Here is a 20,000-nt window from a genome sequence, read left to right as displayed (position 1 = left end):
AACTCAGCAAATATATTTTGATTATAAATTTTTTCTTATTTATTTTGCGAACTCTTTTTAATAATGTTTTTAAACAATAAAGAGTTTTTTTTTATTATTTATCAGTTACCGATAACATATTCGTGATCATAATTTATTTTCATAAATTAAACGAACATCATTAAAACTTTACGTTATTGAATTAACAATAAACAAAATATCTTATTAATAAAATATTTACATTAAAATAAATCATGCATTTTTTAAACTATAATGACAAAAAATAATTTTTATATTTAAAAAGAATTTATATATTTAATTCCTTAAGATAAAACTAAAACACTTTATTTTTTTTAACTAATTTATATATATATATATATATATTTATATACACACATATATATATATATATATATATATATATATATATATATATATATATAATATATATATATATATATATTAGTAGAAAATCACTTGACAAAATTTTTTTTTCTTTTTACACTGTTGACTCATCAGAAATAAATGATCAAATTAATAAAACTTCAATTTATACCAAAAATTAACTTACAGGAAGTCACAAATGTCTCAACTACTGTAAATTTTCACACATTTGCGGAATATGCTAACACTATTATAAAAAGAATTCTTTAGATATGATGACTTTTTTAAAAAAATATTTTTTATAAAGGGAGGTTTAATGTAATTATTATTTGAGCTCACTTATATTTATAGTTTTTCAGGAGAAATTTATTTTTGTGCCTGCATTTAGAAATCAATTCCGATTTTTTGTTTAATAAACATTCTTGGTTTGCGTTTGTAATAGTTTCAAATTTTTCTTGTAAGCATAGTATGCATTTTTTGGGAATATTGTTATATGCAGGTGCTGTTTTAAGTATGGACCAACTCAGTTTTAAATCATCAATAATTTTATCTTTTAATTCCCATATATATTTCACCAGCATGGTGTCGTTTGAATACTTTTTATTTTTAAAGGATTGCTTACGATTGGCAAAACATTTTTTCTATTCACCCTCTGTTATGCCAATATATTGTTTATCAGGTACATTCTTAGAGGAAACAACACATTTATATACCACATTTTTGGGAAAAACAACTTCCACTCATTGGACAATTATTTTTTTGTTCACAATTACAATTTTCTGTAGTTTTTTCATTTAGGATTTCTTTTTTGTTTAACAAAGCATTATTGTGACCTTTAATAATTCTTTCCATATTTTTTGTGCTTACTCTAATTGTATTTCGATTAAAAATTTTATGTAATTTATTAGAGGGCGGGAAATGCTTATCGACCAATTTTAAAAACACTCTTCCTGTGTTAGTGGAAACATTTTTGCTATATGGGGGGTTGAACCAAGTTACATTTCTAGTTTTATTTCGTTTTTTTGTATTCTTTTTTTCAGGGTCAAATTTTAGTTCAAAATTTTCAAAAACCACTTAAGGGCATCTTCAAATATTCGTTTAGAGGAATTGAATACATTTTCATTAGAGGAGTTTTGGTTTAGCCTGTTGTTAATCGAAATCGGGATTTGTTTTAGAATTTGGGGTGAATGATTTGAGTTAATATTAATTTACAATAATTCATCGTTTGGTTTTTTGAAAGGCTTATATGAATTTTCAGAGAGGTTAAATGTGACATGAGGAAAATTCACAACTTTTAAATTTATGTTTATTTCGATTTGAAAGCCAATATTTTAAAAAAATTTTATATCTCTTCTAATTTTATTGAGCTGTGGACCATATTTTTTACGCATTACTATCAAACTATCGTCGCGATAAAGGCCTAAATCTTTTATATTAATTATTTTACTTAATAAATCTAAAATATATAGTCCAACAAATTCACAAATTTCTGCTCCATCATAACTTCCAATTGTTACATCAAAGCAGTCATGTATGTTTTTCTTCTTCCAAGTTTCTTTAAAATAAAGTAAGGTTTTTCTACAAGGTTTTATTAAATAAAACATTGTAGAAAAACCTTACTTTATTTTATTATGGTTTTTTAATAGTATTGAAGGATGTGGTAGGAAAGAGATATAGTACCTCAGTACCTCTTTTCTACATATTTTATAATAAATTTTTTAATTGCTTGCTTGGACCAGTAAACGTTTTTAATATTGTTTTAAATAACACAAATACTTCACTCAACTTATTTTTATGACTACGTATTCATTGAAATTAAAACTACCTACATCTGTATATGCAAAAATTTATATAATATAAAAATAATAACTCACATAAATATTTGATACAAACACTCAGCAAAAAAACTTAAGTTATTAAAATCAAAAAATTAATAAAAATAAAAATTAATTAGGACCATTTAAAAATAATATTAAACACTTACTATTATTTCTTTACTGGATGTTTCACTGATCCATTGTTTTACATCATTCCAGTCAGCATTAATTTTAATTAACCCTAGCTTACCACGTCTTTTAATAAGTTGATCAGGCTTTACAACAAGTTTCTAAATATTTATTATTTAGTTAAGTTTATTTAATTATATTTATTATTATTATTTATATAGCTTATTTATTAATTATTTCCACCTTAAAAGATGACAAGATCAAAATAAAAAAGCTGTTATGTTTATTATGTGCTTATATTTTACCTTTTCTAATAACCATGGGTTTGCATCTTCACTTTTAGATAAATCTTCATCAGCGTGAACTGATAAAAATTGAGGTTTAACAAATGATTCACATTGCAAATGGCATGAAAGTAAACGTTTTCCATCAGCTTCAAAAATTCCTTTTGATGACATTATGATTATTCTGAATACATATATACTTTGTAAATTATTTATTGTACATTATTAATTTATGCATATATATAATAATATCTAACTAAACCTTCTGCATTTAAGTCAGCATTTTAAAACATTTTATTTTTATATATATCTTATAATTATTATTGTTACTACTATTATTATAATATACAAATATATGTATATATATATATATATAACATATTATATATATATATGTATTATATATATATACATAAAATATATGTATATATATATAATATATATACAGTAGTGGCTAAAAAATTAAGGCACGTCATAAAAAATAACTCAAATTTTGCAGTGTAAATTTTTTATTGAATAAACAAAAATAGATAAAAATTATCAAAAATTGTTAATATTCAATAAAATAATAGTTATAGCACCAAATTATAGCAAAAGTACAGTTTAAATGACTTGAATGTTAAAGTTCAATACTTTGTCGGATGTCCCTTATTATCAAGCACTGCTTGTATTCTTCTTGGCATACTATGTACTAATGTGTTACAAAATTCTCAAGTGATTTCATTAGTCCACACTTGTTTAAGAACTTTTTGAAGATGTTCTTCAGATTTTGGCTTATGTGCTGCAACTTTCTGCTTCATTATATTCCAGCAGTTCTCGATAACATTAAGAACGGGTGAACTTGAGGGCCAATTAGATAATAATTCAATTTTATTATCAGTAAACCACTTCTTAACTGTTTTAGCTGTATGACAAGGTGCTGAATCTTGCTGGAAAATGCTGTTTTTAGTAATTTCCATGTGCAGTTTCACTTTGTCTTTCAATACACTTGGATTTTTTTTATGCATTGACTTTTTAACCTTTTTTAAAGATGTGCAACCCGCATCGACCTTGCGCTGTGATTGCTCCCCATACCATGACTGAAGGAGGATGTTTTACTATTTTTATGGTATACTTTGGATTCAGGCGTTCTCCCACAGGTCTTCTAACATAATTATAGCCCGGTGTCTTGTCTTATAAACTCTCACGAAATTTAATTCTAGCTTGTAATTGAGATGGAGTTAATAAAGGTTTTTTAGCTGGTCTTTTTGCAACTAGACCAAAGTCATAACACAACCTTCTTCTAATTGTTTTTGAACTAATAGTAAGTCCCGTTTCCATAGCAAGTTATGATAAACTTGCAGATGTTGTGTGGGACTCACTATTAACAACATTCTTTAAAAAACGTTCTTCTCATGATGCACTCACACATTTTCTACCACAATTTTTGCGATTTGAATAGTCTTGCACACGTAAAGCAGTTTGCACGGCACATCTTGATATTTTTAATTGTTTTGCTATATTACTTTGAGAATAGCGCTCCAAAAATAGTGCATTTATTTTACCTTTAACAAAGTTATTAATATCACTCTTTTTACCCATAATATCACAACTATGGCAACCTGACAGTGTAAAATAAATCAAAATATCTTCAAAAATCAAAATATAATAAAAAAATTATTTGTATCAAAGGTAATAACGCCATAAATAAACAATAAGTTAAAAAAGTTAAAAAAACGTAGCCTGCCTTAATTTTTTGGCAATACTCTATGTATATATTACATATATATATATATATATATATATATATATATATATATATATATATATATATATATATATATATATATATATATATATATACAACCCTCGGAATCAGGAAATATGAGGTCAGCAATAATTTGCCAACCTTAATCTTTTAGAGGTCGGCATCAGGTCAGCAAAAAATTTGATACAAAGGTTTTACCAATAAACATAGAAACAAGGTCGGCGATTTTTTGACGACTTGACCTAGGTCAACAGTTAGGTCAGCATTGCAGAATGCTGACCTAATTCCGAGGGCTGTATATATATATATATATATATATATATATAATATATATATATATATATATATATATATATATATATATATATATATATATATATATATAATAGAAATGTTTAGCCAAAAAAAATTTTAACAAATACGAGTCAAAGTTCCAGGTAACAAAAGAAAAACTATTCAAACTAAGATGAGCAAAATGTATTTATTAGTTAAATTTTGATAAATATTTTTAAATTTTTTCTCTAACACAGAAGGCCTTTCATATAAAATCTTCAGCTGTGTATAAGATTTATAAAACTATAAAAAAAACTCTTTATATTGAACTTCCAATAAAAAGTTTAAAAAGGTAGTAATTAAAGTTTATATAAAAAACTATAATTAACAAAAATATAGTATAACTTGATTCTTTTTGGTAAGGAAATTTAAAAGTAATGAGAAAATAATTACTTTCTGTTTATATGTTCATTGTGTCATGTCCCTGTTTATGTAGGTAAGCTTCATAAATAAGTAGTAAATTCTCATTTGAGAGTTTTAACATTAATAATAATTTAAAAAAAAGTTCATTTTTATGGCAATAAAAATGAACCTTTCTGAAAAACATTTTTATGGCATGTTTTCAACGTGCTGATCAAATTTATCTGAACCAATACCTGTTCTGCATGTGAAGATGTGTAGAATAGTTCTTAACCTTAGGTTATTAGTTTTTCCAATGTATGTTGTAAATTTATTCAAATTGTTTACATACTTTTATGTTTTACTTTTTTTTTTTAATACCGTTTATTGTCTTGTTACACAAACAGTTTCTGCACCCATGTTCTTTAAAGTCTTAACTGACAAATTTACAAAACTGTAATCAGTACTTGTTGTTTGGAATTGGCTGCTTGATATAATATCCCCCCATGTTTCTTGAAGTGATTGAAGTAGATTTATACCTCTTGAAAATTTCATGGCTCTTACAAGCTGAGTTTTTTTCTTTCTCTGTTATATCGTACTTCTGGACAGTACTGTCAACGAAGCTTTTAAAAATTTTTTAAAATATATTTAGTAACCTCACCAAAAAAGCTTTTGTAACCTCCAAGAAAGCTTTAAATTACAGATTGTACTAAATATTAGTAAAAAAAAAAAAAAAGAAGATTTAATCATATTAGAAATAAGTATAATACTAATTAAATATTTTAACTACATTTATAACCACATTATTAAAAATATCGCAAAAAATTCAATGTGCATTGCGCTTCACTTAAATTTAATCAAAATAAGTTTTAATTATTTTGGCATAAATTAAGTCAAAATAAAAAGTTACATCATAAATCAATACGATCATAGTACTTCATGCGTAAATTACGACTAATTATTCGCGCAAAGCAAATTTTTTTCTGTTATTTAACATTCTTTTTAATTTTGCAGATCACTTTTAATTAATTTATGATACAAAAATTTAAAAAGAATTTTTTTTCTCGTTTCCAAAAGCGCAATCAGATAACTTACCATCGTCATCCATTGATCGTCAAAGCGAATAGCGCGAAAATATATTTTCTGCAGAAATGTAAAACAAACAAAAAAAATTCTCTTAGCGTAAATTTTTTCGTGGTAATTAACTACTTATCAATAACCATTATTTTAAATAGGGTATACGTTATTAGACGTTCGATAATTATTAAATATATATTTAGTTATCAAATAATTCTACAAAATTACCAGGTCCACTACAGTGTCACCACCCTCACACCTCAAAACATGCATTGCGCACTATATATCAAAATTGCAAAAACAAGGTCAAAAAAATTTTGATTTTATTTTGCATTTTAGAGAGCTAGTATTTTTAATGTTTAAAAATTATGTTTTGGAAAATTTTTGATTTTGTAGTGTAAAATTTAAAAAACATTTGAGAATAATTTACACATTTTGTGTTTATAAAATTGTCAATTTTGCATTACTGCATAATAAAGTAACTGAACTTTTAATGTAATTTTTATTGTGTATGCTATATTTATACTTAAACCACCTCTGTTTACTATATTTACATATAGTATACAGGGCCGGTGTTAGACGATAATTCGTCTAACTTTTTTTACCGTGAACTTTGAGAAATCAGACGAGAAAACTATGGTTATTTAAAAAAATTAATAATGGCGAAAAATATTTATGCTTAGCAGGTTTAAAGACGGGGGTAATAAACTTTTAAAAAACCAATTATCAATCATTTTCAACAAATTATATATCATTTTACCAAATTTAAGATACGTCAAATATATTTTGTTAACCCATATTTTTAACTTTCAAACTAAAAAAAGATACATTAAAGTTTTTTCTGATTGCAGATTTATAAAAATAATAATAAATTCATTTATTTTTTTTCTTACTCATAAGTAGTGGCCAAATTCAGTCAGATTAACTTCAAATTTAATATATTATATTCAAACATTTTATTTTGCTTTTTATATACTCATAGGTTTTGGAGTACTCTTTTATTGCAACAGGGTATTCAATTTTCAATAAATGGATGATGAGTTGTTCGATTTTTAATGCAATGATCTTGATTTTCATTGCTTAAAAAAAAGTCACAACCTTCTGAGGTTTTCTTACTTCTTAGTTCATTAAACGCATGGATTTTATATCTTCATTGTATCACACAAAAGTATTCATCCTATGATGATGGTTCTATGAAAATTAATCTATGGGATAATAATGGAAAAATAACAAACGCTGACCTAAATATAGAAAAAATCATAAATAAAAAGCTAATTTATTCAAATAACTGTCATTGTATTTGTAAAACATGCTATACAAATGTTAAAAGAATATTAGCAAAAATACAAAAAAATATAAATGCCATATCAAGAGGTCGTGAAATTCTTAAAGAAAACTCACAAAGAATATTAATATCTACACCAAAAGCAGAAGAAACAGATTGTAGAATATTCGAGCAAACAAATAAAGCTTGATCAAAGAATATTTTCGAACAAACAAATTGAAGGTTGATCTTTGTATTATTATATTTTTTATCATTAAAATTATCATCTGTTTTGGAATGAAATTGACCATATAGTATATCAAGATAGCTTTTATATTTTTCTCGTAGTTGTTTTTGAAAGTACCAATAAATTGATCTTACATTAGTCATAGTTGTAGAAAAGACTAAAGTTCTTTTAGCTGATTAAGTATTCAAAAGAATATGTTGAACAACTGGGTAGAAAAATTTCTCTGGATCTCTTGAGTCAATATGTATTAGGCTGTATTTAATATTTCTTCTTTCTAATTTAGATGATATAATAATCAAATTATGCATACAAAGATTATCAATAATAAAGTCAGCAGTACTTTTAGCTGCAGTTGCTGTTGATGCCAATACTGGAATTCTTTTAGGGACAAGTGATCGCAATTAAAGAATCTATTATAATGAGACCAAAATGCATCTGATTGTGTACTTGAACATCCCCTATAACAATCACAGACAAATAAGGTATAAATAAAATCATGTAAATCACAAAATTTTACTTTTTATAATGCTATATCAATCAATCAATATATTTCAAAAATATTTGGTATTACATTTCAAGGTTGTTTACAAATAGTATAAACTACTAACATTAAGTAAACAATGTTTAAAATAGTAATAGTAATAATAATAAAAAATAATATTTATAATAACATAATGATAAATAATAATAAATAATAATAATAATAATAATAATAATAACATGTTACTTTAACTAAAGTAATAATAATAATATAGTAATTATAATAAATTAAATAAATCGGTATAACTTTCTGAACTTTTATCCTTTATACGTACAAAGTTACGGTTACAAACAGTAATAAACTGACAAAACGTAACAACTAATGATGACATAAAAACGGCTGTTGTTTAAAAAAATTATAAAGATTTAGTAAATATATTAATCATAGGTCTCATAATATAATAACCAAAATATATCGCCAATAATATAACTAGATAAATAAATAAAATATAAACTAAAAACACTGAGAAAATCAAAACAAAACAAAAGTCACAACAAACATCACTAACAAATCAAAAAATTACGTTTAGTGCTTATGGCAACAAAAAATAAAAAAATAAAAAAACAACAACAATATATAATTAAAAATATCAACAACAACAATATATAATTAAAAATATCAACAACAACAATATATAATTAAAAATAACAACAACAATAATATACAATTAAAAATAAAAAAAAAAAAAATAATAACACACGGTAGAATAAAACATATATAATAAATGGCTAAAATAAAAATAAAAACAAATAATATATAACTGTATAAAAAATTATATATCACTATTTCAGAATAATTAATAACTAAAAAATAAAACAATGACTTACAAAAAATTATAAGTAAAACTTTTTACGCTAAAAAATTAAAGAAAAATCATTACTACAAGACCGCATAACATCTTAACGAAAAAATAAATTGTAAATAAGAATCCTAAGAAATATATGAAATAAAACTAAAGAAATATATGAAAAACTAAAAAAATCTTGATTTACTGATCGTTATTCTATGTATTTATTTTAGTATTATTAGTAGTTATTATTTTCTTTCTTTTCCATTCTTTTTATTTATTTCATTAATTAATCTTTTTTTTTTTTTTTAACTTCTTTTTTCGTTACTTTTTTACTTATTTCCTTTCAATTATTTCTTTTTCTTTTCTTCTTTTAAAATATTTATTTATTCTTTTTTAGTTGATTTTATGCTTTCTTTTTCCTTTTTTCTTTTTTCCTCTTTTAAAAAAGTTATTTTCATCCCTATAGGCTATGCATTCTCTTCTTTCAATGAGTAAAATTTTATAATTTTAATTTTATGTATTACAAAAAGATCTGACATTAAAGTTGTAAATATCAATTTTTTAATTTATGCAGCAAACTTATCTATATAACAAAATCACTCACCACTTTTTCGCACAATGGCTTTCATCAATTGCAATTGCAACAAGTTTCTGATTAAAGGCAGAGTCATTGACAATTGATCTATAAGTTGTTATAATGGCTTCAGGTAAACAAAATATTACATTTGCTTCATTGTAATTTATCTATAAAAAAAACAACAGTATATACTTTTAAACAATAAACAACACTCCATAATTCAAAAAAAAATTTACTTGAAGCATGTCTAAATTCAATATCAGAATAGTATAATATTTCATAATAAATGCTTAATGCATTTAGAATTAATAAAATGTGATAATGAATGCTAAATGCATTAAGCATTTTGAGCAATTTTAAGCAATTAAGCAACTTCTCGATACATTTTATTTACAAATTATTACAAATAATGCAATTGCAAATTATTTAGCATTCACTAAAAAATATTTTACATGTTTTCTACAGATTGAAATTGAAATCAAAATTTCAATTTCAATTTATGAACAACATTTCAGAAATAATTGTATGATTTCTCAGGGTAATTATCAAGCAAAAACTAGACTTTTTTTAGAAAAATAAATAACTTTATTTGGTAATTAAAATAATGCATAATAATGATAATTATTACCTCTGTTTGATCATCTTTTAAATTTTTTTCTTTGTTGATTATGCTTCATAGAAGCTACCTTGATTCCCTTTTTACTAAGAATGTTTTTTTGATCTTTTATTAAACTCAAAAACGCAGAAACAACTAAAATTTTATTATTGCACATCTTAGTACATATTCATATCGAATACTATCAGGTGTTTGTCCTTCTCTTAACAATTTTAAAATTGAGGTAAAAAAGGGTAAACATTGGAACACAATTGATTTTTCACTGCCTGTTGGTTGGCAAACAAAACAATCTACGCCATTGCTGAGAGCTACTAAAGATTCTTTTTGGTAATCCGTCAAAGATTTAATACAAAATAACTCACAAACTATTTTAAGAGCATACTCTAAATTATCCTTTTCGTTTGTCATATAACTTCTGAAGAGCAACTAAATTTTAGCGCATTTTTAAAATAAAACCCCCGAAACGTTACGATATTTCATTAGGATCAAAGCAAAGCCGCAGGAACATATTTGTTCCGGTAGATGATAAATTGCATTAGCGCAAAAACCAAAGTTTTCTCGTCTGACTTCCCAAAGTTAAAAGGAAAAAAAAAGTCAGACGAAATGTCGTCTAGGCCGGTGTAAGCCCTTCTTGTACCTTCTGGCCCCGCACTAAAAGTCGCACTCATTAAAAAGAAAAATAGGTTAATAATCCAAGAAACATTAAATATTTTGAAATAATTTTTACACTGGAGATCATATTCATCCAGTCGGCATGACATCACACCGTATTAAAAAGCACTGTTTTAAAATTAACCATCTTGAATTAGGAAAACAAACTAAAAAATCTGTTGCGTTTTGATAAGTTATTTTTTTTAAAAAAGATGCCAAGAAGTTTTTGCTCTAACAACCTTTTTAAAAAAAATCGAGAACTTTAGTCTTCCTAAAGATGAATTACTTTTGAAGAAAATGGTTAATACGATAAATTGCGCTGTCGATAGTAGTGTATGTAGCAAGCAATGGTCTCCTAAATTTTCTAATGTTAATGTTTGTTCGGTACACTTTATTTCTGGTATGTTACTTTAAATTTACATCTTAATTTAGTATTGGTAAATGAATATCGAAATATCAGTACTTTTTATACCTATAATTAACTAAAATAATATGTAAACAGCAATGTAAGGCATCATTTTATTCACCAGAGGTTTAAAAGTATGTAAAAATAACGTAAAATTATTCAAAAAATCTTATGTTTCGCAAAGATCTTTGCGCTGTTTCTATTGAATAACTTTCAAAGTAATTGTAGGACATAAAGTTATTGTTAAATAAGGTTTTCTTGACTTCGCGTATTAAAAGGAATATTTTGTTTTCCCCCAACTTAATACGGCTACTTTTAATTTCGCGATACAGTCACATGATTCCGACTGGATGGATAATCATTTTTGTGCATATTTTTAAAAAATTCAAACATTTAGAAAACCGGAGTTTTCTTTTTTTTTTTTTTTTTTTTGCTTCTTTTCTGGATTAATTTAATTTACCGGTAAAAAAAAAATGGTTGAAAACCGTTAGTTTTCTTTATTAAACATTAAAGAATGTTTATTTATTATATCATTTTGTTTTTTTATTAAATAACGAAGGTTTTGGGAGATTAATCTGAGTCGGTACTCTATACAGTTCACAGCCGTAAAAATGAATTGAAGTATATTACTACAAAGGCAGCCAGAACATTTTTTTATTCATAAAAAGTCAACTTTTTGTATAAAATTTTCATTAAAAACTTTCAACCTCTGTAATAACATGATTTAATTCATTAATCTTTCCGGACTGAGTTAATCAAGAAGAAACTATTATGCAAAAACTTTTTTTGAGGTTTCTTGGTTTTTAATTAACTTAATATATCATTATGTTGAAAATATATATACTTTATGTAGAAGTATAATTTTTTTATAAACAATTGTGAGGTTGGCCTCCCAGTATTTAAATTTAACAACAGTTTAAAATAACAAAAAAAAAAAATTATTAATGCACTTCGCTTTTCAATTGTATTTTTTTCTGTGTTTAAACACGTATCACATGTTGTTTTTTCCCCCAAAACACGCTGTTTGCTATAAAATTTAGTAGCCTTTGTAATAAACCAATTAGCACTGGCTTTAAAAAACCTTTCGTCGGCATTTTTCGCGAGTGCGGAGATGAAAGCCAATGTCAGATTTTCTGTTTAAACAATAGAAAGATCTGAAAACCGTTCCTGACCTATTATAAATATGAATTAAACACGAGCAGTGAACGTCTCTGGGAAGAAATGAAGTACACTAGAATAAAGGAGAATTATTTTTCATTTAGTATGTTGTATACGTAACTTATTATTGAATAAGAGGTATTTAATAAAGACTTCTTTAGATTCTAAGTATTTGTTGTATACGTAACTTTAGTTAAACAAAACTATAAAACTTTTGATCTTTTTCAATGTTAAAAATGAACTTTATCCGAAACAGTGTATTGTAGCTGTGGTCAAAATAATTACTTCAATGCTAAATAATGTTGATTTAAGATTCTTAGATCTATTTAGTTTAAATAGATCCAGAGCTGAAAACTCTGTCTTCTCTATCTATAAAGGCTTTCGTTTACCTATTTTTATTACTATTTCTTATTGTTTATCTATTTCATAATTTATATTTAAATTTATTAAATTCAAATAAATCAAATCGAATGTCTTCAAATGAACACATTCGTTTAATAAGTGAGAGTGGAGATCAGTAGGACAACGGACAATGTGGACTGGAAGAGATGTCCGAGACATCCATGTTGGGGAGATTTACAAGAAAAAAAAACAGAGAACTCAATTTGTTTGTTTCACTCATTTGTTTTGTCCATGATCATGATTTATTTTTAAAAAATCACCCAGTTGCATTGGTCCCTTGAACTTTGTGACTTTCCGGCAGGTTGCTAGAGTGACCGTGGGTAAACCGGCCCTGAATGTATTTTAAATCAAAAAATATATTATTGAATCTTTTTAAAATCAAAAAATAACAATAATTCAGTTATAGTGGCCGCAGAAGGATTAAAAAGTTTAAAATTTTATAAAAAAAAAATTTTTTTAATTACTTTAGGTAGAACCACTGGTAGAACCACTACTGGCCTTAGCGTTTTGCCTCCCTCATGGGAAATTTTTCCTGCTGCCTCTGACAAATTTATTAATATGCTGGTTAAATACATGGAAAATAATAACAAATCAAATTAAAAAATAATTTATTACAATAAAATATTTAACTTACATTCAAAATAATGAGAAACGTTTTGTTTACATAATTTTTTTAAATTTACAATTGCAAAATTACAATATGTGAAATAACATAATTTCCGCCACAGTTTACTTGCCGCCCTCAATAGTAAATTTCAATAACTAATTTTGTAGGTATGTATGTATGTATGTATGTATGTATGTATGTATGTATGTATGTATGTATGTATGTATGTATGTATGTATGTATGTATGTATGTATGTATATATGTATATATGTATGTATGTATGTATGTATGTATGTATGTATGTATGTATGTATGTATGTATGTATATATGTATATATGTATGTATGTATGTATGTATGTATGTATGTATGTATGTATGTATGTATGTATGTATGTATGTATGTATGTATGTATGTATTTATGTATGTGTGTATGTATGTATGTATGTATGTATGTATGTATGTATGTATGTATGTATGTATGTATGTATGTATGTATGTATGTATGTATGTATGTATGTATGTATTTATGTATGTATGTATGAATGTATAACAAAAAATTTGTGTTCATAAAAATTATTCATGGGATTTTGCAGTAGCCAAACTAATAAAATATATTTTTTAGTGCTCAATGAAAAGTGTTTTTGGCATTGTTTACCATAAGATAAATAAAAAAAAAATTTAAAATTCTATAAAACAAAAAGCAATAAACTACTTTAGTTTGTGAGTTACTTGTCAAGAAAGATGCAAAACATAATATATGAAACAAATGAAACAGAAAACACCATAAGTTAGTGGTCTTTTCCAAAGATCATTCAAGGAACATTATTATTCTTACTTTTTATAAATGATTCAAAATTTGTTTGTTATGTTATGTTAGTTTGTAATGTTATGTTGTTTGCTAACGACTCTTATTTTTTTTAAACAAGCATCAATACAAAAGTGCTTTTTAAAATGTTTTGTGAAAAAAAGGATGATTTAAGTTTGTCAAACTTAATAAAGGCGATCGCATCTTTTAATATTATCCAAAAGTACTAGGGGCAAAGGGGGCAAATTATCCGGACACCAAGCTTGAAATGGGGGCCGGACGAACCACTGTTTTTTTTTTACGGCGAATAGAAAATATTTTAATGGCTGACAGTGTGAAATCTGCTTGGTTTTTTTATTTAAGGTTGAAACTTTAGTAATTGGAATAAAAATGCGCATGAAAAAAAAAATTAATTTTAAATTATTATTACAATTAATTATAAACTATTTTTTAACAAAAAAAAGGAATTAGTTGTAGTTGAATTAGACAGAACTTGTTTCTCCGCGCAGCGGCCTTGTTCGTCAAGGTTCGTGTTTCGGAGTTATAGAGTTGAGAGAGGGTTATAACCACAATTAAGTAGCCTCCTCATCTGTAGTGGCCTTCTGAGCCTTGGGGAGGTGAAATAACAAAAAAAAAAAAAAAAAAAAAAAATTTGTTTGAAGGATACAAAAAAAATAATATTTTTATCCTCCATAATGACCGAAAAATCGTTATATTTTATTTTTAACACATATATTCTTATAATTTTGAGGTTTATTGCACAACCTTGTACATAATAAACAATCTGTCAAAATATGAGAAGTTTTAATCAAACCGTTTTTGAAATATCTTTGCCACAGTCAGGCAAAGTTAGGAAAATGTGGAAATCTTAGAAAAAAAGGTTTAAAAAAAAAATTATGTTAACTCTATTGTTAATAATAATTATATTTATCTGGAGCCTTTTTATCTATTAAGTATTGCACTGTAGACTATATTCAAACAATAGATTTACTTTATTTATCAAAAGTCTTATTTAATAACCCTTTTCTACTTGCGAATGAATAAAAAGCTAAAATGGTAAAAAAAATTTACTTTTCCCTGTTAAATGCCATGTTCATATAAACTGCAAGTATTACAAAACAAGTATGATAAAACTAATTTGATATAAACATTAAAAACTTCCTGCTCCATATGACAAACCCTCATTATTTTTATTTTCACTTCCCTTACTCTTTTTCGCTCCACGCAGAAACTTGCGACGCATCCTATACTTCTCACCATTTTTTCGACTTGCATTATTTAATCGTGAACGATTTCTGTCTTTGAAACCAAGCTCAGTGTAGCTGCCTCTCTCCATCTGCATTTTATCATATATTTTTAATATGGCTAAATTTCCAATATTAAAATGAGCAACTGCATCATAAGCAGCAATTTCCAACTGTACTAGTTTTACAAATGTATCTTTTGGAACACGATTCCATATTGTTGCATCGAAAGACTCATTTTGATTCTGAGTTTTGCCATGGAGGCATTTGCTGAGTAAACTTTCATCTTGTAAAGCTATAAAGATTGGTTTAACAAACTTTATAACACTCATGGGTAGTCCTGGTCCTGGTTTATAATTTTGGGTATTATTCAACTTGTCAAGATGATATTTACACCATGTACCTGGCTCCTTTGGACAAAATGTGTGATAATTATGTTCTTTTGATGATGCCACATGAAAAAGTGCAGCCATCACAGCAATCTGCATTCCTTTTAGATTTCCTATATTTGAACGTATTGCAATACCATAATAGTTTTGCAGCTTATCAATAACAGCATCAGTTAACTTTCATTTCCCTCCTAGTCCCTTCTCTCTCTTTTTTAATTCACGTAATCGTGTTCCAACGCGCTTCTGGACATGGCCAATGCATTTTTGTTTAACCACTTTTGTGCCATAATAAACATTTTCAATAGACAAAAAACTTTTTGAATCCCCATCCCCATAAAACTCAGTGTATCGCATTTTATTTAATTCTATAGATCGATTAAAAATTTTTTCTGTGCCAACCAATTCCATTGATGGTGCAGATCCATGATGATTGTTTGTACAAGTATGGTCTGCTATAAAACTTGATTATTTCTCTATGTTTGAATGTTTCCATATTCTGGCATTAATACAAGCCTGGCAATATTTACTCATTACCTCAATATCTAGTACTCGACCTGTGTCAATAGAAATTGCTGCAACAATACCGTTATTTGAACTAAATCCACGCCGCTGCCAAGTACCATCAACAGATACACCTGCATTACATAATATATCTGCTTGACTATCTAAATGAGGCAAAATAGATTGCTGCTGTCTGACGATTGGATCTAGTTTTTTCAATGTTCGTATTTCTTTAACAGCTTGATGCATTATATTTTTGGCAACTTTTTTGATTACAACTTGATAATTAGAAGCAATATTACTGTAACTTTTTTCTGTCATAGGGGGAGGATGATTTAGTAATGTAAGAAATAGTTTCAAAGATTGATAACTTTTTCCTATTCTATGCATACTGTAAAACATTCTACTATAAATGTTGAAACTTTTTGTTTTTGATCTTTTTTTGGAAGTCCAGAACAATTTAAACCAACCACACATAGTACACTTCAATTCAAGTTCAAAAGCAATTCCTAATTTCTGCTTTTGATTAAGCTTTACTGAATCATGTGAACACTCTGGGCACAAAAGAATCTTAAAAGTTTCATCTAACAATTCCATATCAACTATTCGGTTGCCTGTAATGTTTTTTGAACAGCAGTTATCAACAACTTTAACCATTGAACCATTTAACTTTGTATAAGAAACTGTTGTTGCTATGTTTTCTTTATTTGTAACTTTAGAGTTTTCAGTAAAATTTTTAGAGTGTTGGTTACCATAAAACTTCCTACTTTTATGTCTTTTAGATCGAAACTTACGAGATGATTCCATTTCAATTTGTAAATATTTTTCAACTTTTTAGTTATACTAGTTACATAAATATACAAAGCAATAGATAGAAAGCTTATAAATAGCATAGATAGATAAATATACATAGCAAAACAGCATCTTATAAAGCATACTACCTTGTTATAATACTGAAAAATAAAAAAATATATAAAAACCAATTTTGTAAAACATAAACAAACATTCTAACAAGACCAGTCTGTCAAATCAGTAGTTTAATTAGTTAAATAACTCCATTATGCTTATTACATTGTTGTACAAACAAAAAGCGTTCTGTACAAACAAAAAGCCATCTTTACAAACAAAAAGCCAAAATCAACTTTGAAAAAAGGGCTTAAAAAGATGAAAAACAACATTTAAAAACGGTTGCTATGCGCGTTGCTAGGGTAATTTAAATAATGAACATCTAAATAAATGAAATTTTGACCAATATCAGCATAGATAGCAAAAATTTAAAAATCAGCAATAGTTTCTACGATAAATTTGAGTTAAAATAAGTGCATTTTTGAAAAATTAATTTTTTCAATAATTTACACTTTTTTAATAGCGTTGTGCCCCCCTTAAGGCAAAAATATGAAACTTAAACCAAAATTGTGCTCAAAACCGTGCTAAAGCTGTTAAAAAAGCAAAGGGGGAAGCAAAAAGTTGATGGACTTTAGGGAATATAGAATTTATAGCCATAACAAAGAAAATGCCTCTTCTGCGAACACTCTATAAAGCCCTTCAGTAAGTTAATTGTTTTTTGTGTCATACTTTTTTCTTCTAACAACCTGGTTGTTGTTGTTGTTGTCGTTGTTTTTTTCTTAAGTATAACTATAATAATGATCATGATTTCCAATCAGTTCAAAAGGGCCAAGAGGAACGAGTAAGCTCTTCTCTTTCAAGACCACCTGCTGCACTCATTATGTTTTATTATTATTACTTTTTTATTGCCGTTTCATATATTTACAATAAAGACATATTACATTTATAAATATTGGCCGGAGCAAGAAGAAGACATTGACTGTCTTATCACCGAGTCCCGTTTGCATATTTACATACTCCACAAAGCGATAGCACACATGCGCCCGCGCACGATTTTTCGTACTTTTTTATAAAGAAACATATTTTTAAATTTTTGAAGAAGTACTTACTGTACCTATATATTGTTTTCTTTCTGACTATATTACTAAAACAAAAAAAAAATTTGAAACGCTGTGGTCGTCCACTTAAGTGTATAAAAAAGAACAAACCACAAAAACGTCCACGAAATTTGGCTTTAAATATATCCCAAGATAGAGCAAACGCCAAAAGTCATGGAGAAGGGCATTAATTACATTCAACTTTTCTTTTAAAATAAACCCTCACGATCTTTGTATAGTTGTGTACTTTAATTAAAAAAATGTTATTCTAATACACTTTGATATATTATATATATTCTAATATACTTCTTTGATTACTATACATTTATAAAGCGACACTTCAAATGTAAACACAAAGGTAAATAAAGTATAGTATATAGTACGTAATTTAAAAATATGTTTCTTTATAAAAAAGTACGAAAAATCGTGCGCGGACGCATGTGTGCTATCGCCTTGTGGAGTATGTAAATATGCGTCCCGTTTACATATTGTCCGTGTTTATAAACAAAAAGTTAAACATACACAAAACGGTAATAATACATAACTTTTGTCAAATAATAAAATGACTTTTATATTATTTTAAAAATAAAAAAAGTTCTGTATACTTATACAAATGTATTTGATACATGTTTAACAATATATATTTAGTGCTAATGAAAACGTTATTTCTATTGTAAAATTACCTTTTAAAAAAAATATTTAAAGTCATAATACGAGAGTATTAAAATCTTAAATTTTGATACAATTTTATTAAAATCTAATTGAAGTAAGATTCTTTTAGAATCTGTTTTAAATTTTTCAATTATTCTTTATTGAACTTTTTAATGAAATTTTTTCATAAAAAAGGTCCTCGATATCGAATTCGATAAGAACTCATTTTTAAATTAATTCTTGGAACAATAAAGTTATTCTCTAAAAACTTTGTTGGATGCTTAAGAGATATTTCACTAAATTAAGATTGAAATATAAATAAGATTCAATGGACTATAGATCAGTGGGGGCCTCAAACAATTTACCTGAAACTGAGCTTAATGAATTTCAAAGTGTCAGAAAGTGTCAGAAAGAGGAACTTTATCCGACAGGGAGAATGTGATTCTCAACTTGACTTGGCAATAACTAATGCTGACCCCTTTTTGTAGCCAGATATTTTGAGTAAAAAAGATCAAGATGTAATTATTTTAAAGAGACCTCTTTACATTCTTTGAAACAACGAGAATATACCTGTGGTTCTAAGAAGAGAATTTTTTCTTTGAGTGTGTTTTATCAATCCTTGCCTAATAAGGAAAAACTGAAAAAAGATTTTGCAGTTTGGAGCTCAACTATCAAAGCTCTCTATTGTTTCTCTTGCTCTCTCTTGTGTACGAAAGCAGTACTCAAAAGTAGGGAAACGTCTCTTCTTTTTTGGAACGGCGGAGCTAGGGATCAATGGTGGAAACTAATGAATCGTATAAAACAGCATCAATCCAGCCCATTGCACCAAAAGTTCTACATTAATTGGAAGGAGGCATACACTTATCTTACCAGCTCTACTGGTATAGATTAAGAGCTCCAGAAGCGAATCAGTTCTGAAACAATTAATGTTTTAAATGTATTAAACAATTAATTAAATGATACTCTTTTCTTGGCTTCTAGGAATTTAGCTTTTGTAGGTAACTTATAATAAAGTTCTCTCAATATCAATTTTAATTATTTGTATAATTATTGTAATAATTTAATTATAATTATTATATACAATTATGTTTGCAGGTGAAACAACACACGTGAATG

The 20,000-nt window shown here is 26.5% G+C and overlaps 1 protein-coding gene and 1 long non-coding RNA gene across 2 annotated transcripts in view; both read right to left on the bottom strand.

Moving 5' to 3' along the window:
• The window catches only part of LOC100201862 (ATP-citrate synthase), a 52,487-nt gene extending 49,627 nt beyond the window's left edge, over positions 1 to 2,860 (bottom strand). Inside the window, exons 1-2 of the mRNA XM_065810433.1 lie at positions 2,615 to 2,860; positions 2,348 to 2,470 (exon numbers count right to left, since the gene is read on the bottom strand). Of these exons, the coding sequence (XP_065666505.1) occupies positions 2,348 to 2,470; positions 2,615 to 2,767 (276 nt within the window). The 5' untranslated portion in view covers positions 2,768 to 2,860. The remainder of the gene's footprint in view (positions 1 to 2,347; positions 2,471 to 2,614) is intronic.
• Positions 2,861 to 7,393: 4,533 nt separating this feature from the next.
• Positions 7,394 to 10,620, bottom strand: LOC136087518 (uncharacterized). The gene is made up of 3 exons (XR_010641843.1): positions 10,137 to 10,620; positions 9,536 to 9,675; positions 7,394 to 8,058 (listed from the first exon to the last, which is right to left on the bottom strand). It is a non-coding gene; the product is annotated as an uncharacterized LOC136087518 (long non-coding RNA).
• Positions 10,621 to 20,000: the final 9,380 nt, after the last annotated feature.

Source organism: Hydra vulgaris, chromosome 11, assembly GCF_038396675.1.
Source record: "Hydra vulgaris chromosome 11, alternate assembly HydraT2T_AEP".
Taxonomy (NCBI): Eukaryota; Metazoa; Cnidaria; class Hydrozoa; order Anthoathecata; family Hydridae; genus Hydra; species Hydra vulgaris.
This window is presented reverse-complemented; position numbering and strand designations above follow the sequence as displayed.